This window comes from Halyomorpha halys, unplaced genomic scaffold (genome assembly GCF_000696795.3).
Source record: "Halyomorpha halys isolate HHAL.00 unplaced genomic scaffold, Hhal_1.1 Scaffold29.1, whole genome shotgun sequence".
In the NCBI taxonomy this organism is placed as follows: domain Eukaryota; kingdom Metazoa; phylum Arthropoda; class Insecta; order Hemiptera; family Pentatomidae; genus Halyomorpha; species Halyomorpha halys.
Genome location: NW_027115892.1, coordinates 1,309,920 through 1,336,615, shown reverse-complemented (window position 1 = coordinate 1,336,615; position 26,696 = coordinate 1,309,920). Strand labels below are relative to the sequence as shown.

General features: G+C 29.9%; 1 protein-coding gene across 8 annotated transcripts in view; it reads left to right on the top strand.

Moving 5' to 3' along the window:
* unc80 (unc80, NALCN channel complex subunit) overlaps positions 1-26,696 on the top strand; it is a gene marked incomplete at its 3' end in the record, with an annotated part of 94,437 nt that overhangs the window by 35,402 nt on the left and 32,339 nt on the right. For 4 of the 8 annotated variants that reach the window (XM_014426304.3, XM_024361893.2, XM_024361894.2 and 1 more), the window contains 16 exon segments: positions 4,820-4,969; positions 5,085-5,261; positions 6,662-6,739; positions 6,972-7,054; positions 7,443-7,681; positions 9,738-9,898; positions 9,980-10,128; positions 11,741-11,852; positions 11,940-12,084; positions 15,519-15,663; positions 16,419-16,531; positions 17,082-17,275; positions 19,259-19,477; positions 21,106-21,241; positions 22,564-22,821; positions 23,265-23,350. In XM_014426304.3, coding sequence (XP_014281790.1) covers positions 4,820-4,969; positions 5,085-5,261; positions 6,662-6,739; positions 6,972-7,054; positions 7,443-7,681; positions 9,738-9,898; positions 9,980-10,128; positions 11,741-11,852; positions 11,940-12,084; positions 15,519-15,663; positions 16,419-16,531; positions 17,082-17,275; positions 19,259-19,477; positions 21,106-21,241; positions 22,564-22,821; positions 23,265-23,350 — 2,445 coding nt within the window. 8 annotated transcript variants of the gene reach the window in all.

Genomic DNA, 26,696 nt, shown 5'->3' with positions numbered 1-26,696 from the left:
TAGTACAATGTAGCTCCTTGAGTAACAGTAGTAAAAGTTTACTTCTTTTCCTTTATTAAATCTTGCTTCCTTTTGGAAATAGCTTACAATGAGGCTGTATTTTAGAATACCATTAATGTCTGATCTTGCTTCCTTTTGGAAACAGCTTACAATGAGGCTGTATTTTAGAATACCATTAATGTCTGATAGTTTTTTTTTAATAGCAACCTTGTTTATCTCTTAATCCACATATAGAGGTTCGTGAAAATGGATCATATTCAGAACTCATTCTTCCTGACCCATCTGGCTTTTCATTGCATAATATTTCTGAATACTGTGTCAATAAGCCCAAAAATATATTTAGGTACTTGTATACCTGTTTGGACACCAATATCATCCTTTTCCTTGAATGAAAAAACCTATAGAATTGAGGGTTATCTGGATGAAATACACAGACAGACACTGTTTGGATGCATCATTCTAGAGGTTCAGACCATAGTTCAGCCTTTAACCTTCAAACTGCCAAACCAACATTAATTGTTGACAGTTAAGTCTCAGTGTTTGTCTCCTTATGGAAGATCTCTCTTTCACATACCACTATTCTTGTTTGTAATATGTCCTGGCAAAATAACATTACCCCACAGCTGGAGCTGTTGATTCTGGTGAAGAGATGCTGGTAAATCATTTAGTTGCTACATTGATCATTCTACATTTATTTCATATTACTTGGTGTATTGACAGGCAAAATTTAATAACTAATATAATATAATGTATTAAATATTGTAAAAATGTTTCTATTTTACTTTTATGATTTTTTTTTTTTACAAATTGATTATGTGGTATTTATGGTTTCATTAATTCTTATTCATTATTGTTATTATATGTTGTTATGTTCATAATCTGGTTTAGTTAGCCACTACTTCTTACTTGGTTCTCTTTTCATAATGACAAATACTTAAGTTTAAGAAGTAATTAATTATTTTCATAAATATGTGTTATAAATTTTAAGTAGCATACATTTTGAAACATCAAAAATTGGTTGGCTGTTCTCTTTGTAAGGTTTATTGTTTCAATTATTGGAGTGATTACATTAAAAAAAAGAAAAAATAAAGAATAATTTTATTGATTTCAGTATTTCTAAAAGGTAAAATTTTTGAAAGGTAAGTCAATAAGCAGAGATTAATAATGCACCACTACGACTAAATTTATTATTTTCATCACTATTTTTTTCTTCCTTTTGTTTTTGGATTGTTTATAAAAATCAACTAGTTATAAATATATTTATAATGCTTATACTAATTGACTAATAATTATGTATCAATGGTAGTAACAGTATAATTGTTAGATGTAGAATATGCTAATTTTAAATTTTACTTCGGTTAGATGATTATTCGATTCAATAAGAATCAAATATATATTTATCCCTAAAATTTAGCAATTTTAAAAGGTCATGACTATTATGCTTGATTATAGTTTTTTTTTGTATTTGTATGGGATTAATAATGTTTGAAACCTGTTGTTTTTTCAAGGAATTTTATCAATTATATTTTTTCAGTCATTATATCCATTTTAAAATCTCTGAAATGAATAATCATTAATTGTAACAAACTTCCAGTGATTTTATTCCAAGGTCTATTTAACTAAATATATTGTATTTCATTTAGAAAATACATAAAATAACAAAATGTTTGCTGCCAACTATGAGATCTCTAAGATCTCCTATTGGAAGTGAACATGTTAAAAATCACTTTTATATTTAATTTATTTTAAAACATAGGAAAGCATCTTTAGAACCCTTAATAGCCTCTTTGGTTTTAGCTAATTTATTGAAGATTTTATTATACCAAAGTAGTATATTTCAAATCATTTTTCAAAAGTGTTAGCAGTTTTTTTTCAATTTTTCTGGTCTTTTTTTCAGTGCTCTGTGACCCTAATTTATTTCTACATGTCATAATGCTCTGTTTTCTTTAGTCATACCCTTTAATATCTCTCTGCAGGAATAAAACCAAAGATTTTTTTATTCCATCTCTCCTTTAGTGTCCATTGTAGATGACCGTTGTAGTATAAGTGTTATTAGTGATATTGAATTGATATTAATATTATATTAATTGATATTAATAATTATTATATTAATAATAATATTAATAATATGATATTGATAATATGATGATGATATTGATAATATGATATTAATAATTATTGAATTGATATTAATATTAATATTATATTAGTGATATTGAATTGAGTTACAACAATATTATCTCCATATGACTGTTTCGAATGACAGTGATCTGTATTTTTAATGATAATTATAATAAACTCTTCATTCATTATGGGGCAGGTCTCTTTAGAACACTACAAACAATTATATAAATCCTTTACATCCTTAAAATAAATGAAATTTTTAACAGAGGAATTAACTAGCCATGAAAAATAAAATAAAATTATAATAAGTCAAAATGAAGTAGCTTCTATCACTAATAGCAAAAGGTGCTGATGGCCAATTGGTTTTACTCTATCGATTATTTGAGGCAATAAAAATAAACTTATAAATGAATAAATTTAAAATAAAAAAAAATGAACTAAAATAATGAAAATAACAAAAATTGTATTTACATATAAGTAGGTATTTATAAATTTCAATTAAATAAAAATAACTTCTGTTTACAATTCTTCTGGGACTGGATCAACAGGAAACGATTAAAAAGTCGATTTAGTGAAGACTTGTGTTTCTCGATCGTGCAGGCTGAGGTTTTATATTAAAAAAAATGGACAATATTCTCTATTTATTTTGTTTCAGGGGCTGCCATGTTTACTTTGCAACACATAATTTAGAAAAGTGGAGGGTATAATTTTAAAAAGTTGAGTTTTTCAGAATATTAATTTAGTAATTGGCAGCCCTTCTTATGAAGTCTTTGCTCAAAAGATTCACAAGACTGTCAGTGCATTAGGTGAAGTAATGAAATGATTAATAACTTTTAATTTAGATAACTCTTTTGATGAGAAGCATACATTTGTTTAAACATAAAAAAAATATTGTTTAATGGGTATTGTAGGTTGATAATTAAGGAGATAAAGAAATATTAATGTGGTATTTAAAATTCTAAGTCGAGAATGATCTGTAGATAAAAGAATATAAGATATAGAAAGATTCAAAGTGAATATGGAGGGAGTATTCAAAGTGATAGAGGCTTGTAAAATGATTCTTATTATGTCTTGTAAGACTTGGTAAAGTTTTTTGAGGGCCTGATTAGGAAATTGTTATCAGGGATGTGGTTGTATTTGAAACATCATGAAACCTGATAGCATCCTTTATCATAAAATCTATGATTTATGGGTCTATTCAGGAAGAAAGGGAGAGGGAAGAGATGGGAAGTACAGGTATGTCTTATGACAAAATAAAATAAAAACAGAGGTGAAGCATTCCACCATCTTATCAATAGAGGGGGAACTGGAGAGAGAGGTTAGTTCTAAGGAATAGGATGGTAAATGAAGAATAAATGGTTGATGTTTTTAGAGGTTAAGGAAACAAGATCCCACCAAAAAAAGTAATGAATAATAATAAAACAAATTATCAATAATCAATCTAATCTGTTGGCTATTATTCATTATTAATCCGTCCTGTAGTCCACTTCTACTGACCATCTACAGTTCATGTTCAGTCTTGTAATTTGTACGTACTCATTCCAGTGTTAAATTTTATATTAATTTTCTCATCATTGTTAATTTAATTTTCTTTTCCCCAAATTCAAATTGTTGTTTTTATATCAGTATATTTGATAGGTAATACAAAAGTTTTAATAAAGATTAAAGACTGTATAAAAGAACCTATAATAAATGTAAAATGTGTATTTTTTTCATTTGTATTATAGATTATCAGGAAGAGAATAACCAACATCCATCATGAAGAAATATTGTTATTTTAATTACATATTATACATTATGCTTGTTTATGTTACCTTCAATTTTAGTTTCACATGGAACATAATTGTAGATGTAGCGATTGTTTGTCTTCTCTGACTATAAGCAAATATAAATAAAGTCCTACTGTCTGTTTAAAAAAAAAAAATTAAAATAATATTGAAAACAAAATTAAAGGAAAATTTATCATCTTAAATACAAAACTTAGCATACAAGTGTTTTTGATATTTGAAAATAGATGATTAATTCATAAAGTTTTATTGTACTTTTACTCTCTTCTGTACAAATCTCAGTTGCTTTTCACATTGAACCATGAAAATTTCTTAGCTTTAATTAAGTGTATGGTGTTAAGGGATGAAGACATGATTAACAGATTATTCCTTTAAAAATCATAGATAGTAAATAAAAAAAAAAATGTATTTTTCACCATCCAAGGTTTTTCAGGTTATTGTTAGAATGTCCTTAATTTATGATTGAAGTTCTTCTGTATAATTATTTTAATATTAAGCTCTATAATATTCTGTTGTAAGTTGTTGTTCATGGCTTAAGTATTCCTGGAAAATTTTATTCACTTCATTAGGGTATATGTTTAACTATTTAAATATAATTATTATTTACTATTATTTTGTTTATTAGATAGATTTTTAATGTTAAAAATATTTTTTTGACGAAGCAATGCCATTTGGTGGGATCTGAGCCTGGCTCATGCTTTTTAGGGGAAGCTGAGCATTTCATTTCTATAAGATTCTGTTTTTGTTTTTTTTTAATGTTTTATTTTATTTTTTATCAACTATGTTGACTTTTTGTTTTTACTTAATTTTTTTAATTCTATTTTATCTATATCGCATTTTTTTCTTTATTATTGCTATTAGCCTCCATTTTATTTGCTCTATTGTGGGATGACCATTATATATTTCAGTTTCCTGGCATGTTTGCTTGCTTCACTAGCCGAACTGAACGTGAGGGCGGTGCTGGGCCCACAGAACGGCTCCTCGCGCCCACTACATTTCCCGCGTGGCTGCTTCACTGCGCTTCACAAGGCCAGCCGCTAGGTCTCACCGAATGGCCTGTAATTCAGCCTAATTTTCAAATAGATCTAGCCATAGCTAGTCTAGTTACAGTAGATGTAGTCTATTCTATTTTTTCTGACTGTACTTCTATATAGTTCCTTTTCTTGATTAAAGATGAAACTCGGCCATGGGGGAGCCTTTGATAAACAAGATATGTCTAAGAAGAGAGGGCTTACAAGATCTTTTACTGATTCCAACATTTCTTACTCTTATGATGACTGCCCCGAAGCACCTGGTTCTTCCCATTACATAACAGGTGATGGTGATATTGACCTTCTTGTAGTGCTTAAGGTTGGTATACATTTTTTCCTCATTTTGTTCTGGTATATTGTTAATGGACAAAATTAATGTTAAAAATTAATGAGTTTAAAAAATATCAGCTTGTAATAAAAAATTTAATAGTTTATTAAAAACAAATTATTTACCTGTAATATTTGGAGTATAACTCATGATATTCTATCATAGTTAATCAGTTTGTAGCAAGCTGTGGTATAGTCAGTCATTTACATTTCTTAGTCTAAGACTAATGATTCTTCAATTCCAGTTTTTATGTCATCTAACTATTTTATATTCCCCCCAAAATAATATGCTACAATTTACAAAAATGGTGATTGGGATTTACATAGGATGAGGTAATAGTCCAATGCTAACATGTTCCTAGATTGAAGTTCGCCACTACAATCCATGAAGGGTCTTAGTCATCATAAAAAATCATTACTTTCTCCCAATTTAGAGCACCCACTTTATTGAGGCTAGGTGTTCCCCAGGAGGGCTCTCAACCCCATGGTTGATTCACAGCTGATATGACAGAATTAATAATTATCTGCCATAGGAGACTCAAATCTGGACCTAGAAGGTCCAGTCACTTTTATTGTGCATTTGCCAGTTAAAACCTTTCAGCTTACAAGAAAACATCAGGAAAGATAACTAATAAAATAGTTATAACAATAAATCTTCTCAAACATATGTGGAGTGGTTTCCTATATTTTCCCAGGACTAGGAAAATCCTCTATAACATTTAAGTTACTTCTTATATATAACATAATAGATACATGTATTTTTCAAATTCCATAAAAATTAATTTTTTTTTAACAACATATTTTTATTAAAAATTATTGTTTTTAATTTATTGATGATATTTTTGAGATGTTAAAAGAAATAGTTAAAATTGACGTTTTACTTAATTTTCTGCCATTTTGGCTAGTTGGAGAAAAAAAATAATAGAAGAAAAAAGGATGGATTTCATTTTAAAAAATGTGAATTTTGAATAAATAAAAACCACTTACTACTGGCACCTGGGCCTCTTACTCTTTGAATAGACAAAAATAAAAAAAAAATTTGTCTGACAATTTTGTAATCAATCCATTATATAACAAATAGTGTAAACAGAATTAATATTTTAAATTAGAAGTGTAAAAATTAGAAAGTAAAAATAAATTAAACAACATTCCATAAAAGTAAATATTGCATATTACTATTGTTATTAGTAAATATTGCTATTTCTATGAGAAACCGAATTAGAAATGATTGTATCACAAGCCAAATTGTGTATTTATGAATAAGTATGCTGCATAGTGCCTAAGCATGTTTGAGTATTCGTAGCTACCTGTTGAGGAAACATCCTTAGAAAATGCTAATTTTTAGAACTGCAACTTTTTTCCTGTTACTGTTATTTAATTAACTTTTTATAGGGAGTTCAAAATGTTGTTTTGAGAGACAGTGTAATCTGCAGTCTACGGGTTTGCGAGGGTATTCTCAATTTAACTGAGGTAATTCTACTTTATTAATTTTTTGGAAAATTATAATATTAGTCTTATGAATTGAAAATATATTTTATATTTATTTATTCAGTAAATTTCGAGAAAAAACTTTGTTTTATTATGGCTTAAAAACATATTTAAAGAATCATATTTATCAATGTAGTTTATTTATGGATATTTTGATGTGATTATGTAGTAGTTTGCTAGTTCAGTTCAGCTTGATATGATTTGACTATTGCAGGTTGTATTAGGAATGCCAGGCCTCGCAGATGCTAGTGAGAAACAGTTAGCAGCCCAAAGCTGTATTCTCTGCTCACTTACTAGGTACATCTGAATACTGGGTTAATAATGTTATTTTTTAATTAATTTTTATTGACTTAGTTCTGATTTTCTTTATTTTTTTCATTCGTCTATTTGTTAGTTGATGTTAAATATTTTATTATTTATTAACTTAATTATGGTTCTATGTATCGTTTTTTGCTGGTTCATATTTTTTTTTTAATGTGAAATGTTTTATCTTTGTTATTACCTTAATTGTGGTTTTTACCTTTTCATTTTTGTTGTAGATTATAGATTATATCCATGTTAGGAGCTTCTTGTTTAATTAACTATTTAGAATGCGCATTTTAGTTTAGTAAGAAGATTCTTCCTCCATGGATTGATTTAACTCACATGTTTTCTTGCGTATTATTTCATTTTTATATTTGTGCAGAGTATTGAAGCACTTAGGCTGTCCTCACGGTTGTGCCGATGCTCAACGAGGACCTCCAGCTGATTTTCTTCGCTCTCAGGTGCATAGCCTTCTTGGAAGACTCCACAAGGCTTCTGGACGCCACTTTCTCAAATTCTTCAGAAACATGGTTGCCACCCAATCAATAGCTGAAATTATAGATTTTTTCCATGCCTTCACTGGGTTTTGTGTAGACCCTGGCTCTCTTCTTTCTCCATTAAGTGAGTGTATTTATTTAGCATCTCCTTTCATATAACGTTTTAAAAAACCTTGTTTAAATTATTTGTACCTGTGCTTAAATCTATAAGCTGTTTATTTAATGATGTTTGAGTTAAACTTCTCTTAATTTACCCTGGAAAGGTATTCTTTCCTTATTCTTTGAAAATATTATAAGCAGAACTCTTGCTAGAAATTATTTAAGTTGTGGTTTTTCAGTCACACCGGGGAGGGGAGGGAGGGGGGATGTATTTATTTTATTTTGTTAAAAGGTTATTGTTTGACCATATATAGTTGAAGGAAGATTGGTACTGGTGGTGGTATAAAAAGATACTCAAATAGCAAGGAAAATTGTTAATTGGAAACAAACGTTTCGTCCCATGTTGTATACCTTCATCTGGGCTAAGAAACAAGATAAAAAAAAACTATTTATATATTTTTATTTTATACTAGATCAGCCTGGTTGATATAACCGTTATATATTATATATTTTTTTAACAGTTGATTATGGGGGAGGTATAGTTTCTTTGTTATTGGGTTTCCCAGGTTGTAGGTCACTGCTGCTCCTTTGACTGTCGGCAACTAAGAGTTGAACTTCATGAACCGTTTTTTGATGTAATCCTCTATTGACTCCATATGTAATTTGCGGTATAGTTGGCTATTGCAATGAGCATTAACTGCGATTCTTAGAACTTTATTTTGAAAAGATTGTAGTTTTTTTCCTTTTTGTAAAGGATGCTGCTCCCCAGACTTCACAGCCGTACATCAGCAGTGGTCTGAGAATTGTTTTAAATATAAGAACAGTTGTTTCTGGTATTATTTTGGATAGGAATTGGGATAGTAGGATAGGATATAGCATTGCTAACCTTGTATAAGTTTGAGTTAGTTTGATGTTGATATGGTGATTCAAGGTAAGGCAGCGATCTAGGTGAATTCCCAGGTATCTTACTGTTTCACTGGCAGGATTCCATTTCACATTTTTACCTTTGAGGATTAGATCCGATGGTTCTGGTGGGCGTTGGAGAGTAAAAACTTTTGTGTTACATTTTTAAATGTTCAAGCTAATCATTCATTTAGCGAAATATTGTTCTAGATCATTAAGGCGACTTTGCAAAGTGTTTCTAGCTATTATTATGTCATCACGTTGAGAGAACACAGCTGTATCGTCAGCGAACATAGTTATGGAGGTGTGTGTGGACTGGACGATGTCGTGAAGGTAGAAGTTGAACAAAATGGGAGAAAGGACTGAACCTTGTGGAGTACCGGCATGGATTTGTCTAAGGGTTGAATTTTTGTTATTAATTCTGACTGAAAATGTTCTACCATTGAGGAATGAGCTCAGAATATTGTGTAGGTATTTTGGAGTGCCTGCTTTCTTTAGTTTATATAGGAGACCTCGATGCCAGACCTTATCGAATGCTTGTTGGAAATCCAAGAATGTTACCAGGGTGTGTCTCTTTTTTTCGAATCCACTAATTATAAATTCCGATAGTCTTGCTAGTTGGTGAAAAGTGGAATGACTGTGTTGAAAACCGAATTGAAAATCAGGAATAATTTTGATGCTCTGAAAAAAAAATGAAGATGTTTTTTTTATAACTGATTCCAGTAATTTTGTTAAAATAGGTAATAAACTGATAGATATATAGCTACTGATTTGTTTAGCATTCTTACCAGGCTTGTGAATTACTATGAGTTCGGCTTTCTTCCATGTATCTGGAAAGTATCCAGTACAAAGGCAACTGTTAAAAATTGACATGATAAAAACGACAGCTTTCCTGGATAAAATTTTGATTGCTATGACTGGGATCAAATCATGGCTAGGACTTTTCTTTACCTTGAGCTTTTTAATCAGGTCCTGGATTTCTTTTGGGGACGTGAATTTAGGTGGGAGCTCAACTGTTGAGGGGGAGATTAAAAAAAAAACTAGAAATATTTACATTATAAATGTAATAAACTTGGGTAGGACTATGAGATGACATAAAAATATATTGTAAACTCTGGTAGGACTATAACATGATATAAAAAAAAATATTTTTCATGCCTTACTATTTGTATTTTTAGATCAAAAACGTACATCCAGTAAGTCACCAGACACTATGCCGCAGTCCTTATTCAGCCCCTCTGCAACTAATTTAGAGGGTCATATTATTGGAGCAATTTTCAAAAAGTTTGTAACAAAACTAGTTAGTGCTTCAAAAGAAATTAAATCTCATGAAAATATGGTAAACATGATTTAGTTTTCTTCCCTACTAGTTTTTAAGATTATATATTGCTCATTTTTATGATAATTTTGTTTTCTATAGAGCCTCTACAGTGACATTAGACTATTCACTAGTTATGTGAAAGAGGTTCATGGTAATGTACTTCGTAGAGTTTCAATGAGTGGTTTAATAGATACTGCTGTAAGGCCACACAGGAAGGAAACTAATCTACAGACTACTAGGGTCATCAGGTAAAATATTCTTTATTTTCCAATCAAATTAATTTTTAATAAATAATGACAATTCATTACTTTTGCCTTTAATATAAAGCTGATCAAACTTATCATATAAATGTGAATGACCTTTGATTATCTAAAAATTATTATGTGATGAACAATTGTCTTTGAGGATTTCAACACAGTGGTAAGTTCTATAAAAAAAAAAAAATCCTCAAAAACATTTAGGTGCTTTTTTATAATCTATAGTGATGGATTAATATCGATCAAATCGATAGCACAAAAGTAGTGTTATCCAGCAGTGAACCTATAATAATAATGTTTTCTTATTATGCAGCATATACTCAGCTAAAATCTGTGGTATAGTCTCAATCCTATTTTCTCTATGTCAAGCATTTGAAAAAAAAAATCTTTATAACTAATTCAATAAGTTCATATACTTGGAACATTCTATTATCCTAAAAATTCATATTCATGTTAGAAAATTTGAATAAGATATTATTCTTAACATGGTTCCAAATCATTTGAGAATCATAGGAAATGGTCTCAAAAACTTGGCAGCCAAGCAGACATTCACACTTTCAGATCAAGGCTTCTTAATATCTTTGGAGTTCTGTTTTCCCCTACAAAATGAAAATCCTTGGACCAGGTCAAGTTTTTGCAATCACAGAGAAGAATTGTTGCCCTATCCTAGCTGATTATATCTCTCACACTCATATTTTGATATTATTCAGTTTTTGAATTAGATATTAAGTGGATTGTAAGATCTATGTTGAAAATAAGACATATTTCATAACATCTCTATAGTTCTATCATTAGATTTTGTAGGACTGAAATATTTTTGATTTACATTTATTAATGTGTGTATCTGATATTGCTGATTACTAATTAAATTAAATTTGTTGAATTAACTACTAATTGTGTTATATTTTAACATGTTGAATACCATGGAACTACCTAGCTAACAATTCAAACTTATGACGAGGTAACACTTTTTTTTTGTATAAAGAGTGATTAAAAATAAATTAATCATAAATATCTGATTTCCAGTTTACATAGCATTGATTCATATGGGTTTCTGGACCAATCTGGTTCTTTGTGATAGTTGTGATAACAGCCCTTGGACAGGTTTAAGAATTTTGAGTTGGCACAACTTTTTTTCTTTATTATTTTTTTTTTTTTTATAACATTTGGCAAAAAATATGATATTAACAACATAATTTGTGTAATCAATCTCTCATTTATGGTTTAAACCACTTTTATTGTTGTAACCTTCTGTCGAGATTATGATGGCAGTCCTTGGATTAATCTGTTTTTAATCGGAACTTTCTTAAGAATATATAGATTTTATGGTATTTATTAGTTTTAGCTATAAGATAAATAAAATAAAAATGGGATGGGATTGTGATGGACCAAGTTTGCAAAACTATTGTAGAGAGCCAGAGCTGCTCCAAACAAGTGATTATTTCATCTGCCCCCCATGGCCAGGAACAAAAGTTTTATTTTAGTATTTTTGGGCCCTCCTGTGAAATTTCAGATTAGTGGTACGATACTACCTTGGTGCTCAGTGTGTGTTTTTTTAATCAAACTTTTAAGTCTTATCACATCTCGATACTATTTGTTTCAGGCACATCCCTCAGGGTGAACAAGATAGTATTCAGGACCATGGATGCTATGTGGTTGATGAGAATTCAAAAAAATTATTATTTAAAAAACGCAGTACCTCTTCTACTTGTGCTGTAAGACTTTGAGACAATTTTATTTGGTTTATTGACTATAATTTGATGTACATTACATATAGTGCCAATTAACCTTTTCTGTTTTAGAGTGTGTTGGAAGCTGAAGGTGGTGATGAAGTGCAGAGTCCACTTGGAAATATGAGGAAGAAACATCATATTCTGACTCCTAGACACAGTCAGCGTAACTTCAATCAGTTCCAGAAGAACTCTAAATTTAAAATAGGTGGGCTGGGTATGTCTAATAAATAGGATCTTTGAAACCCGGTCCATTCTAGGGGTCTTTTTTTCTTTAACAATTACTTCTGTCTGCATCTACTTTTAGAATTTCTGGCTTTTCAATCTTTTGAGGGTCAATGTTCTTAGGATTGTAGAATATTCGTAGATTGATTTAGTAATTCCTGGAAATAGTTTAATAAAATTAACCCAAAAGCAATTGTAAATAATTTTTTTTCCAAGGGTTCTGATGCAAAACTGTTAAACATAGACAATACTAAAAAGTTTCTTACTCCATGGGCTATTATTGTTGTTAATATAGCTAGCCCATTGACCTAATATGGTAGATTTTTAAAAATGGCCACCATATATTTTTAAGTTTATTACCTATTACTTCTAAAGTATTACTAGCACTTTTACTGAGTGAATCATTGAAATTTAAAGGATTAAATGTCATAAATTTTGGCATATAACAAGTATGAGTACCAATTATTTAAGATTTTGAAATGAAACCCATTTTTACCTGGCTATGATTTCCAGTGCTATTGTAGTGCTGTGCATTTAGGTTCATGTCCAGGAACCCATTTACAATGAATGAATTTCAAATTTTTCATTTTTATTGTGGTTCTTATAGCTGAAATTAAAAAATTTCTGTTTTCGTTTTTTTGTTTCAGTACACTCGCTTTAAATAACATGTTTTGGAGAATAATTCACCTTTCAATAGGTAACGTGCAATTTCTCTTAAAAAATAATTCAATTTTTTTATCTGAACTAAACATTAGGAGCAGTAAGTTTCCTTGAAAAAATTCTTAAAATCTTTTTTAAAGTAGGATAAATTTGCTACAATTTACTTTACTTATGGGTAAATTACCCTTTACTTTACTTAGAACTTTTCACTTTAAATATTTTGTGAGATATAGTTTTTCTAACATCAATATTTTTTTCTAAATAATGAGGAACATTTTGTGAATATATTTTGATTAATATCATGATAACTATAATTCTTGGCAAAATAATTATTATAGACATCATATGGTACATTTAATAAATTTCAAGTTGAGTCATAGTAGTCCTATTTACATTCAATATTTTCTAAGATACAGTTTTTAAACATCAATATTTTTTTCAACAAGATAATTATTCATTAGTTATTGCATTTTTTTGTGAGTCCAATCTATAAATATTTTTAGGCTATAAATAGTCTGGCAAGTTGGCCTCATGGTCCTTTTTGCCAACCCCTGGCGGCTACCAGAGTTGCCGCCGCGTACTAACCAAGGTGGGAGTGTCAAGATTCATTTTTCGGGACCGCTGAAAAATAAATATTTACTGCTCTTGGTGGGGATCGAATCCACGACATTCTGAACCGAGCTCTCTGGAACCTACCCTCCATTTGCATGGCTATCACATCCCTAGACATCCCCTACTGAACTATTCTTGAGAACAGTTCAAAACCTCATGGACTATTTAGCTGGTGTCTATTAGGGCTTAATTTGAAGCTCATTAAATACACCATAAAGTAGTTAGTAATGATTATTTCTGCAAGAACTAATACAAATTAAGGATAGCAGGTTCCTAGATATTTGACACTATAAAATCACAAAATGTTAAAAAATTCTTGTTTGGAAAAAAAATATTGGTATTTAAAAAACTGTATCTCAGAAATTATTGAACATTAAGAAATCTATTAGAGGTCAAATTGAAGCTTGTTAACTATACTATAAAGTAGTTCATAATATTTCAGCTACTGGAAATTCTCAAACAATTATTGGCAATGAACTTACAAATATGATTAATAATTAATATAATTTGAAAAATATGCCATATTAGGTCTAGATATCCTAGAGAATGGTAAAATTGTTATCATTGTGTTTTTAAACATTTTTACATACGAACCCATAGGTAGAAATTTGTTTACACTTACTTCTAGCTACAGACAAATTTTAGCCCATTTCTATTAGATTCAAATTCTCTTTCCATTTAATACCATTTGTTTGAATACAGTTAGCTTCTAATCTTTTTCTTGAATTTGCATTTGTTATGTTTGTATGATTTTGAAAGAGGTTTCTTCAATGTAAATATCCTTGGAAATCTTTAGTCAATTGATGTGGTTATTTAATAAAACATTTATGAATGTTCTAGTTCATATATAAATGGTAACTAATTTATTTAATATTATTCAGCCTTCTAGTAATTTTAGTATTAGATATATTTAAGAGCACGTCTTTCTAATTTTACTCCTGTTATATTTTTACTTTCTTAAATATAAAATATTTAATAATTTTTTTTTATTTTGATTTAGCTATAAAAATCAATTTTATTTTAATAACCTATGTTTGGATATTTCCTAAATGTATCTATTAAATATTTAATATGAATATAAAGTTGACTCTAAATAGTTTGAAATTCAAGAGACCAGAAAAAAAAGTTTAAATTACCGAGAGTTCGAAATAATAATCAAGAGAGAAGGGGAAAAAAATCATGATCTTTATTTCAAAATGTACAAAATAATAAATATATATGAAAAAAAAAAATGAAAATGTTAAAACAAAAATAAAATGAAAATATTTTATTTCAAAAGTATTGTGTTTCCCTTCTCAGTCATATATTTTTAGTGCAAGTGAAACCATTACCCTTCAATTGAAAGTTTTGAAATTTTTAATTATGCCACGGTCCAATGTTAGCAATCGATGTGTCAGAATGATAAAAAAAAATCAATTTTATGTAATCTAATGGAGAATGGGTTGTTATGTAAGGCAAAATCGTCCAGTGAATTATTGAATTTTTATTTTTTCATGTCAATGTTCCTATTGTAAAAAATTCATTTAGCAACTCTTGTCATCTATGATTTTATTCTTTTGAAGCAGCATGGTTTTACAGATTTTTCCTCTATGCATGAGACAATTCTTACTTTTCTAAATTATCGGTATGGTTAATTGTAAAATAACAAACCATTTCACATCTTCTTTCAAAATTCCACTCTTCACAGATTTAATAACAAGTCTTTTTTTACTAACTGAAAGACTCTTGTTCTTTCTTGCTTGTTTCAATTTTACATATCCAAAAATCACAATTTGAATTTTATGTAGTTCAACAGCAGAATGAAAATTCAATTATTTCATTCAGGGTACATAAACAAATTATAGGTATGCAAATGTTTAAACTAGTAACAAGAGTAGGGTAATTCAGTGGGGGAGTGCTGGTTTCAGAATATTGAGTGTTAATAATCATGATGATGTTGCTTCAAATTCAAATTACCAGAAGGGACCAAATTATTTTGAATTTTTTTTTTCAATTCATTGAGTACTTTTCAAAGAGTAGGAAAAAACTTCTAACCAGAGAGAGAACCAAATTATTGAGTTTCAACGATATTATAATTCTGGGATTGTATATCATTATTTATCCTAAACCTTACTTATTCTTACAGCTTTAGTTTTATTAAAGATGGTATTTCAGTGAATTGGTTTAGACGAGAAGTGAGACGTGGAGAGTCAGTTGACTCACAGGGGAGTGCTGAATCACCAGCTGAGGGGGCATTGATTCACCATGCTGCTCAACTTCATCATTCCTACAGTAAAACCTCTCAGAAAAGTACTTCTAGGTATTAACATGTAATTTTTTTTCAAACATTGAAGTTTGGTCTTTATAATGTAGTAATGAAGCAATTAAAAAAATTGTGGAGATAATACTAAGAGCTGTGTGAATAAAATAGTCATTTACATGCTATTCATTACTAAATTCTTGAATAGGAAATTTGGAAGATATAAGGTCTCTGGCCTCACAAATATTTTGTTCATGATGTAGAATGTTGGGAAATACATAGTATAGAGTATCAAATCAAAAATTTTCCTCTTGACATATACTGTCATTGACATATAGAAATCAATTCATAAAAATTGATACCCATAGACTCAACAATTTTTTATATATTGAATAGAAACTTATCTAAAGTAATTAAAGATTCATCATCATTTGCTAAGCAAAATAGCTTGTCTGAAACACTGACCTACTTTTTCTGATGATACCATTTTCTGTTGTTTGTTTTAGTGTAATGTTGCCTTTGAAGGTTAATTGTGTTTCTAATTTATTTAGTAAACACAACTTTATTAGCTTCTAAGTCATTAATGATTCATTTAAATACTTCAAGTTGGTACTCAAGTATTTTTATAATTTTTTGCTAATAAAATGATGTTCTCGTAGAGTAATAGGATGATTATACCTGCACACACCTAATAAACTATCTAAATTTTTATTTATCTATATTGATTTTTAATTTTGTGTTTTGCATTGTTATAAGATTTTTTGCGATAAACAATATCTTGAGTTCTTTTGAGTAGGTGCTATTTACTTTTTCAGTGTTGGAACTACATTGCAAAAAGCTCGAAGAAGAGTGGAAGACCAGTTTACAAAATTTGGGTTTGGTAAGGGAAAGAAAAAAGATGGAAGTATAGAAGAAACACAATTCTGTTGTAAGATCTTAATTATATTAATAGTATATTTTTAAATTTATTATTTCTCTTTGTCTTTACATTCATCTGCCTCTTTTCCAACCAATCTTTTTTTATTAAGAACAATTAAGTTTATCCCCTTTCATCTTATTAATTAGATTGATCAGTTTTTTAATTATGTTTTAATACCACCAATTCTCATTTCTATTATTAATTTATACTAAATGACCAATGATTAATAAAAAATATAAATCATTTGTCAACTATTTCTATTTCAATAAGTATTTATTTGCTTTGTTTTCCCTGTTTTCTAAATCCTTCACTACCTGTTTGGTATTGGAACACTTCAAAAACTTTTGTTTCTTACATTGTTATTTAAACAGTTGTATATTAAAATGTATTGGAGTTCTATCAATGGGTAGATTCTCCACATGTTTGTCTCATATCAATTTATCACTAACAGCAAATTTGCTTGTATATATTTTTATATAGTTATATAAATAAATTATAAAAAAATATATATATTAATACTAGATAGATGTATCCTAAAATAACAATTTGAATGTCCCAGACTTAAGCAGGCGAAACTCCATTGAGACTGCTGAGGGGCGAGGAAGAGATTCTGAAGTGGTGGTGCTCAAAGCAAGGCGCATGGTGCGCAAAGATATTTTAGTTGCGGGAATGAACCGTCTTAGCATACTTCTGGAAATTTGCCATCCTGCAACACTGCCGCATCCTCATCTCTTGGCTGCTGTCTTAGACCTGGTATTTGATTACATTCTTTATAAATCAGTAGCTGGTAGTTGAGTAATGGATTAATCATAATTTTTTTATTTCATTTTATAGCTTCTCAATTAATAGGTTCTAAGATATTCACCGCTTTGAACTTTCCATTGATGTTAAAGGTTACAACCCCTTTTTATAAATTACTGCTACTTGTCTAGAACTTAATGGGTTGCTTTGTTTTAATGTAGTATACAACTTCTTTATCTAAGAAAATTACTAGATAACTTTTTTTTTAAGTTATTGGAACTTATCATATTCTTCTTGAGTGACTTCATTTAAACAGAGCATAAAGGATATGTCTTATTGAGGATGTTTTGTTTTTATTATGTTCTTCTCTTCTCTGTTTGTAATGTTCATAAAAAAAAAATCTTTTTCTTCAAACAAATTTCATTTTTGTGGCCTCAAAACCTGCAGTGATCACTAACTTCTCTAACTAAATCAGTTTGAGTTAAATTTTTTCCTCTGTGAACTGAGGATATGTTCTTGTTCTGGGAAAACCTTTTAAAAATGAAAGGTCATAGTACGCTACTTTCAGGAAATGATTCATAATTATTTTAAATGCAGCTAGTAAAATAACAACTTATTTGAATGTTTGTTACTGGAAAATTTCTCATTACTGCTTGTCTATAAATATTTTCTATTAAGTGATAACTGTTTACGAGAAACACTGCTTTAAGTTAGAAAAACTGTTTTTTCCTGACTACTAACTGTCACTGTTCAGCTTTCATGGTAAAAGGGTGATTTTCAGCTGTATATATTTATGGTTCTCATTATTTCGCTGCTATCATTCTTTTGAAATATTAATTTTTTTGTATTTTTATGGTGTTTCTTCCTATTGCAGACCTTTTAAAGTGCAATATTATTTTTGAATATCTATTTATCTCACTAGAGTACATAAGCTCTTAAACTTAAGCATAGCTCTTAAAAAAGGCTGTCAGATCATTGTTAGACCCTGATCTTAGATGGAATGCTGAATGTTTCCGAAAGCTAATGATTGCGGCCGATGTTTACCGAGACCTTTATTAGAATTAGACTGGATCTTTGTTAGAAAAGGGGTAAATTGATGTGCCAATTAAGACGAGAATTGAATTAATATATTAAAATTTTTGAACTGAGAGTTATTTGGCCTTGTAAATAAATAGGATGGAATGATATTTTCTCTTTAGATTTTTTCCTAATTTTAAGTTATCTATATAATTAATTGATTGAGTCTTGTTACAAAAATGATTTAAAAAATAATTAATGGGAACTTATAATTTATTTTTAAAATGTTCCTAATAAAATTTTTATAATAATTTAAGCAGGTAGAGATAATTGGTGTTTTTTAAATGTATTTACAAAAAAAAAAAAGGCTGTAAAATAAACCAAGACGATTTTAATTTTCATTTTTTTATCTCCAGGTTTTCATCACGTGTTTTTCATATTATGAAATCCAATGAATTTAATGTACGGTTTAATCTGTTTGAGAGTAGTATATGGGATTATATATGATTTTCAGGTAATTAATGAACTATAGATATTAGTACAATAAAATGTTCATACTGATCTACAATCTATCAGTTCTACAATAGTTTTTCTATTGATATAGCTCTTTTACTGACATGACCTGTTAGCCATGAAGCAAAGATTATAATTGAACTGATTTACAATAATATTAGGCTATACACCTAACCCACAAGAATAAAAAAATATTATTGTGATTTTGTAAAAAAAAAAAGAATAAGAAATTATTACTGCTAATTGCTTCCTTATTATATTTCCAAGTTTAAAAAATAGAACTCTCATTTTTTCATTAATTTTTTATGTAAAATTTGAAAATTAATGCATAAAATTTGCAAAGAAAAACTGACTTTCTGAGCCAAAATATGCTAAATAATAAAACATTTAATAGTATGTTTTATTAAATTAAAAAATGTTAATTAAATATTGTAGAAAGTAATAATTCTGATGCTATTGTTGCAGCCACATGCCCCAATAGTATCAAGAGCTGCGTTTTTATTGGAATGTGCCCATTTTGTGCACTCATGCAACAAGGGTCAATGGCCATCCTGGCTAAAGCACAACCTACCTCTGTTCCGCCCATCGGGTCCTCCTCCATCAAGTAGACCTAATCCAAATAGTGCTAGACGGACACACCTTCTCCAAAGGACTGCTGGTAACATCTTCTACCAGTGGGCTGAGGTATATCTGCACAAATAATTTAAGTATCCATTATTATCACTTAAAATATTTTTTATTTTTATTAATACTCGTCTCAGTAATAGTTGTAAAATGAATTTATCAAATTTTCTTGTATCTTATTCCAAAAAGTAACAGTCTGACCAGTTCAATAATCATAAATTTGATGATACAATTTGTGTCAAAGACATTTTAATTATTGTGGTAAGATACAAAATAGTTTGTACTTGTTATAGTAATGACTAATCCAGAATAAGTATTACGAGGATGGTTTGAAAAGTTTTCGGAATGTAGTAGAAAGAAGTGTCTTACCTCGGTTGAACTTCTTTTATTTTTCTACATAGTCTCCCAGTAGACTAATGCATTTGGTCAAGCAATGTTCTAATGCTTTAATTCCATTTCAAAAATGAGCTTCCTCCAGGCCTGCAAAATACCTCTCCAATTCTGCTGTCAGTTCTTCCGTTGTAGGAAATCTCCGTCCACCTAGGAAAATTTTCAGCTTGGGGAAGAGATGAAAGTCTCATGATGCCAAATCCAAATAATGCCAAAGGTGAATAAGGTGGACATGGATACAATTTGTATCTCAGTTCATGAAGTTTTTCCATGGCAATAGCACTTGTTTGCGGGCGGTCATTGTCCTGATCAAAGATGACTTTCTTCCTTGCCAAACCAGGCCTTTTTTCTCGTATCTTTTCCTGTTGTTGGTCTAGCAAGTTTGCTAAGTATTGCCCCGCAATGTTTGGCCAGTAGGAAGATAATCTATCAGCAGAATGCCTTTTGCATCTCAGAAAACTGAGTAAGCAGAAAACTTTGGTGGTGGTAACTCAGCATGTTTCCACGGCTTTGACTGCTGTTTTTGTCTCTGGGTTAAAGTAGTGGACCCAATTTTCATCGGTAGTCACTAACCGGCGCAAAAAATCTTGTTGGTTCTGAAAATGGGCCAGATTTTGTTTGGACATTTTGAATCTAGTGGGTTTATGGTCCAATGTCAATAACCACGGCACCCATCTTGCAGATAATTTTTCCATTCCCAATTCTTCGGTTAAAATGTTATATACCCGTTCAGATAACATCCCTACAACTTCAGCAATTTCACGCACTTTCAGTTGACAATCCTCCATGACCTTTTTATGTACTTTTTGGCCATTCCTTGCGTGGATCATCATCTAAGCTCTCTCAACCAAATTTAAACTCACTGGTCCACTTGGCAACAGTTAAATATGAAGGAGCAGAGTCCCCCAGTATGTTCTGAAAGTCGACATGAATTTCCTTTGCTTTCAAACCTTTCTTTATAAAGTAATTAATCACTGCTCGAATCTCAGTTTTTTCCTTTGTCACAAATCACTACACATAAAACAACAACAAAGACTCGTAACTACCACTCACGCCACGTGTTCACTCATAAAGGATGTGTGGTTATTGGGCGGGAACATCATTGCTATAGCACTGACATCTAGTTGTGATTCCGAGAACTTTTCAAACTACCCTCATTTATAATGATAAGACTAACATTATTCCTGTTTTTAAGAAATTTATCAAGGAACATAAGTAAGGCCTTATAGGTTAGTTTTTTTTATCTTTATTTCCTATTTGCCTCATCTTGTTCTCTTTTTTTTTTTATTTATTATTAGATATTAGGACAAAGGTTGGAAGAAATGCTTACAGAAGATAAGGCTCATGTCCCCCATGTGATATCCAGTTTACAAGATGAAAACAAACAAAAAGACCTACTAATTGAAGATGAAGAGGAAGATTTTCTTGATGAAGGTAGGATTTGTTTATCTCCTATTTTGTATTTCAATAAATTTAAAAATTTTATTTTGTAATAAACTTTATCACTTCTTAATTTTTTTAAATTGATATATAAGTTTGTTTAATTTTTTATTCCAAAATATTTGTGTAAAATTTTATTTCAAAATGACTAATCAAAACTTGTTCTGAGAGTTAGCAGGAAGAATATTTGTATTGGTACCAATGACATTGTTATGTGTTGAAAATTTGTATTTGTGACTATTTTACTGAAATTTGTACCAGTACATTTAAAAAGACTAGAATAATACAAACACTATATAGAAAATTAATTAAATAGAGAGGGAATAATCTGATTTTGGAATTGATCTGATGGAATTGTTCTGTATATCCTCGACCATTGAATTGTAGAGGAGCTTTGCATTATTTGCTCAGAATTAGGTTCTGATCATTAGAAATGATAAAATAGTTTGAGGAATAAGCCAAATTGGTGTGTAAGGTACCAATTTATTTATTAATATAAATAAAGTTAAAACTAGCAGAATTTGTCTACACTCTAGGAGGGAGTATAAACAGGTGGTTTAATTAAGAAGCCTATAATCAGTGAAAAAGGCCACAGTTCATAATCGTATATTTTCACACTTTAAAACAGTGGTTTAGTACGAACCTTGGGCTATGTTTTTCCTAGGAGTAGCATGATTCTTTAGTTGTCTCCTTCATTTTAAATCAAAAGAAGTATGATTTATTTGTATTACCAAAGATTTTATCATTTAAAATATTCTTTTGTTTTCCATTGAAACAAAAGATTAAAGAAATGTACTTGATTTTGAAACACTGTTTCATTAAAATCCAAATACCTATTAAGTTTTTGTTGATCTCTTTGGTAATCAATTTCAACATGTAGCTCAATATGCCACTCATAGAATGCTTACTTCATGTTTCAAACTATATAACCACCTGATTTTTATTAATAGTTTTCTCAGTCTCAGTAATAGTTTTCTTTCAAAGCTTAGAAGCTCTTTTCATATGTTTGGGACAAAATAAAGTTTTCAAATTTTTTTTTTGATTTATTACAATTGGCAGTTTCTGGAAAATAAGTTGGTAGCTTAAAGTAATGTTGATTGATAGTAATGTTACAAGTGGTTTTGTAATTTTTATCAAATACAAAATATTTAGAAATGTTGCCAAATTAAAAATAAGTAAGTTTAAGAACATATTTGTTTTTTTTTTACTAACATAATTGTTTCCCTAATCTGATGAATTAATCTATTAATAATTTTTAAAAAAGTTACAAACTGATTGGTTTATTTATGATGTAAATGCCTTTTAATCCATTTTAGCCTGTGGTACAAGGAACGAGTATGGATCATCATGCCCAATGGCTTTACGATTGATAGCTTGTACCTTGCTTCTGGAAATAACTGCATTTTTACGTGAGACCTACCAAAATCTACCAAAAGTAAGTGCTTCTAGCCGAGGGGGACAGTCTGTACATGTAGGTGATAAGAAAGAAGCTAACCGCCGCTGGAGTATGGCTCTTTCGTCCATGGGACACTCACAGGCATCAGCCCATAGTCTCCAGTCAATTCCAGATCAGGGTATTATTTATTTTCTGCTATCTTAATGTGTACACATTTTGTGTTTTTCTTTTTTGGTAACCTAGCTGTACATGCTGTCGCGTTTTACCTGGGCCAAGAATCAAACCACAAAGAACAGAACCAAAAACTAATTTTTTTATTGCAATAGAACGAAAATATTCACAACACTTTAACTAACCTAGAGTTAATTTTTTTTTTTTACACACTGTCCAAAAACGTCTGTTTTAATTCATCAATAATTTGAATTATAATCAATCGACCAGATAATATTGTTACAATACTTTTATATTAATGTTATTTACTTCACTTAAAACCACTAATTCACAAATTTATATGTTATGATTCTCTTAATGTTTCATTTCCATCAATATAGGCTTACTAAATCTTCATATAGATTGTAACATATACTAGAAGTATTAATAAGATTTATGAATCTTTTCTAGGCCAGTCTGAGAGAAAAATCAGTTTTGTACTCCAAGAACCTGATAATGAATCAGAAGGAAGTAGTAATACAACACTCACAATGCAAGTAAGTTACAAAAAATAAAATAAAAAAATTTGTATCATCTACGACAGAGAAAAAGTCCTAGGTTGAGTACTTACTTACTTTTATGACAGAGAAAAAGTCCTAGGTTCAGTACAAAAAGGGTCTATTTCTTGACCAATTAAAATGGCATGATTTTTCTGCCAACCTGTATATGAACTTTATTAGAAAGAAAGATATAATAGTTGCCAGATTATTTTCAATATTAATTAATTAATTGGAGAAGATAGTGGGGGGGGGGTGCGATTAGCAAAAAGAACATAAATAAACAAAAAATTATTTATTCATGCCAACGTTTCGACCTGAGTTTCAGGTCTTCATCAGGGAACTTCTAGCAGGGGGACCTAGCTAAAACTTAAGTTTTTTTGTATAGTTTTTTGTTTATTTATGTTCTTTTTGCTGACCGCACTCCCCGACCATCTTCTCCAATTATTAAAACTCAAAAATCCATGGTCAACTATCTACTCCTCATTATTTTCAATATTAATTTAGAATGATGTTTTACTCAGTGTTCATACTAATATTTTTTTAAAGACATAGAATATTTTTAAATATAATAAATTAGTAATATATTGTAATAATTTAAAAATCAATTATAAAAATACAAGTAATTTTAATAGTTTTAACTTAATTCTCATATCTAAGGTATAGAAGATGACAAGGTCAAATAAAAAGATTATATATTAACTAAATATGAGAATTTTTATTTTACTATATTGTAATATGCTCTTTTTGAGTAAATAGTATATTTTGATGTATAAAGGGTTTTTGATATGTTTTATTTTACGTATCATTTTAATATTGTTCATTTGTTTTGTTTATCCAAAAAGCAAGCTAACCAATTTTCATTGTCCATAATAAATTTGTGATTCAAAACAAAACCAAGATGGCGGTATGTATTCTTAACTCAACAAGTCCGTTGAATCAAGGCCATGTTGAGCAGATTCAAATATCATAAAAACTATTTTAACTCTTCCCATCATAATTGAAAATACAGTAAATTTAAGAAAAAATATAAGTCAAGAAATAGTGCTAAAGAATAATATTCAGAAAGTAAATCATTTGCAAAAATCCCTAACTGTTGTGCGACAATCGATGTTTACATGGAACATCGAGGCAGGTTTTGGTTTTGGAGATTCATTCGTTGTTTGGGCGCGCAGGAGAAATGATGTTTGCAGGATGAGGAGGTCCTCTTCAATTTCTATCCAGCAAGAGTGGACAGTTTGAAAAAGGAAGACAACCAAGAAGAAAAGCACTCTTAGTTTGGATTACCTGGTGAGAGGACGTCCGTTGGCTGGAAGCGAGAAAGTTTGGAAGCCATTTGTTGTGAGAGAGACATAGCTTTTTGGAAGGAACTGGAAGCCATTTTTGACGGTAGGACATAGCATTATAGAAAAGAAGATACGAAGAATCATCAAAAGAAGATTGTGAACTTGGTTAGTTTTGTTGTACCAAAATTTTAATACCTGTGTTAAAGAGATATTAATTTAATTAAGTGTAATTATTGTAAGTGTCTGTTTCTGATTGCCTAGCAACCCGCCCTGAGATTAAGAGTCTTTTATATTATAAAATTTAAATAAAATTCTATTATCTATTTAGAATTAAAGTTTTTAAATTTAAACCCTAGCTATCTCTTTTAGATATCAGAATTTAAGTTAAAAAATATAAAATTTCGTTTTATTTTATTTTTAATAATTTTAAATTATTACAATATATAATATTATAGACTCGTAATCTCCGGGGGGGTTTTCTAGGCAATCAGAAACAGACACTTTTACTATTAACACTTATTTAAATTAATATATCTTTTACACATGTATTTAAATTAAGGTATAACAAAACTAAACAATTCCATAGAATCTTCTTTTGATGATTTTCTCAACAAACTAACACTGACTGTGGCCAATCTTTCAGTAAACAAACACTAATGAAACAAAACCTTGGTTCTCTAAAAGTTTTCAACTCGCTTCTCATTCACTGAACTATGTTGTTTGGCGATCCAAAGAAAGAATACTTTTTTCTTCGTGGGTGACTCTTCGATGTCTCCTTTTTCAAGATATCCACCCTTGAGCTGGACCAAAGATGATGAGGACCTCCTCATCTAGGAAACATCATTCCCCTCCCGCGCCTAAGCAATGAATGCTCCCAAAAATCAAAACCTGTCTCATTGTTCCATGTAAACATCGATTGTCGCACAACAGTTTTGGGTTTTTGCAAATGATTTACTTTCTGAATATTATTCTTTAGCACTATTTCTTGACTTCTTTTTTTTTCTTAAATTTACTGTAATTTCAATTATGATGGGAAGTTAAAATAGAGTTGTTAAAATCTTTGAATCTGCTCAACATGGCCGTGATCCAACAAACTTTTTGCAGGACTCGTGTCACCATCTTGGCTTTGCAAGATATCTTTTGTGACTGCATATTTTACTGGTGAAAATTGGTTAGCTTGCTTTTAGTTTTAATTCTACAAATAAACATATTGAAATGATAAATCACATAAAACCTACTAAAAATCATTTATCTATAAAAAATAACTATTCACTCATATAAGAGGATATTACAATATACATATATATATATATATATCTTAGACTATGTAAAGTGGAACTGTATGCACCTTAAAACAATTAATAAATCATGAAAAGTGACTGTCCCAAAACATTATACAACAATGAAGACAAATATAAAATAGATTATATTCATCTTTGGAAGTTGCTTAACCTCAAAAATTTATATAAACTATAAAAAATGATATTTGGAGACCAAGAAGTAGTGAGATCAAGCCCAAGAGATTCTGACTACTAAACCTGCAACACAGTTCAGTCCTGCTGGCTTACAGCATTCTGTTAATGTAGAGCATATGTGGCCAACCCCTGGCCCGTGAGACATTTTAATAAAACCCAATTAAAAAAAATATATATATTACATTACTAATACTCTCATAATCAAGTTAGCAAGCAAGCTGAATGGCAGCGATCAACAAAGAGTGAGACGGAAAACATCAAAGGCTTTGATGTTTGCTGCCTCACTGGCGGTGCAGCAAAAGATTATTGCTTCTCAATTGTTCTACACTAGACGATTCTAGATCATCCTTTCATTTTGTCTATATAAGCGGGTGGATGGCCCGAACTTAAGTTCAGTTCTATTTGAGCTACTGAGGTGATAACTTCAACAAGCAATATCCTAGTGAACTGCTAGTGCCATCAATTTGCTTTGCATGCATCTTGAGTACTTACTAATTGTATTTTATTATTAAGTTTATCGAACAAAAATGATGTCTGGTGAAAAGAAACAAAAAGTAGATGCAGAGGGTCGCCAGTTTCAAGAAA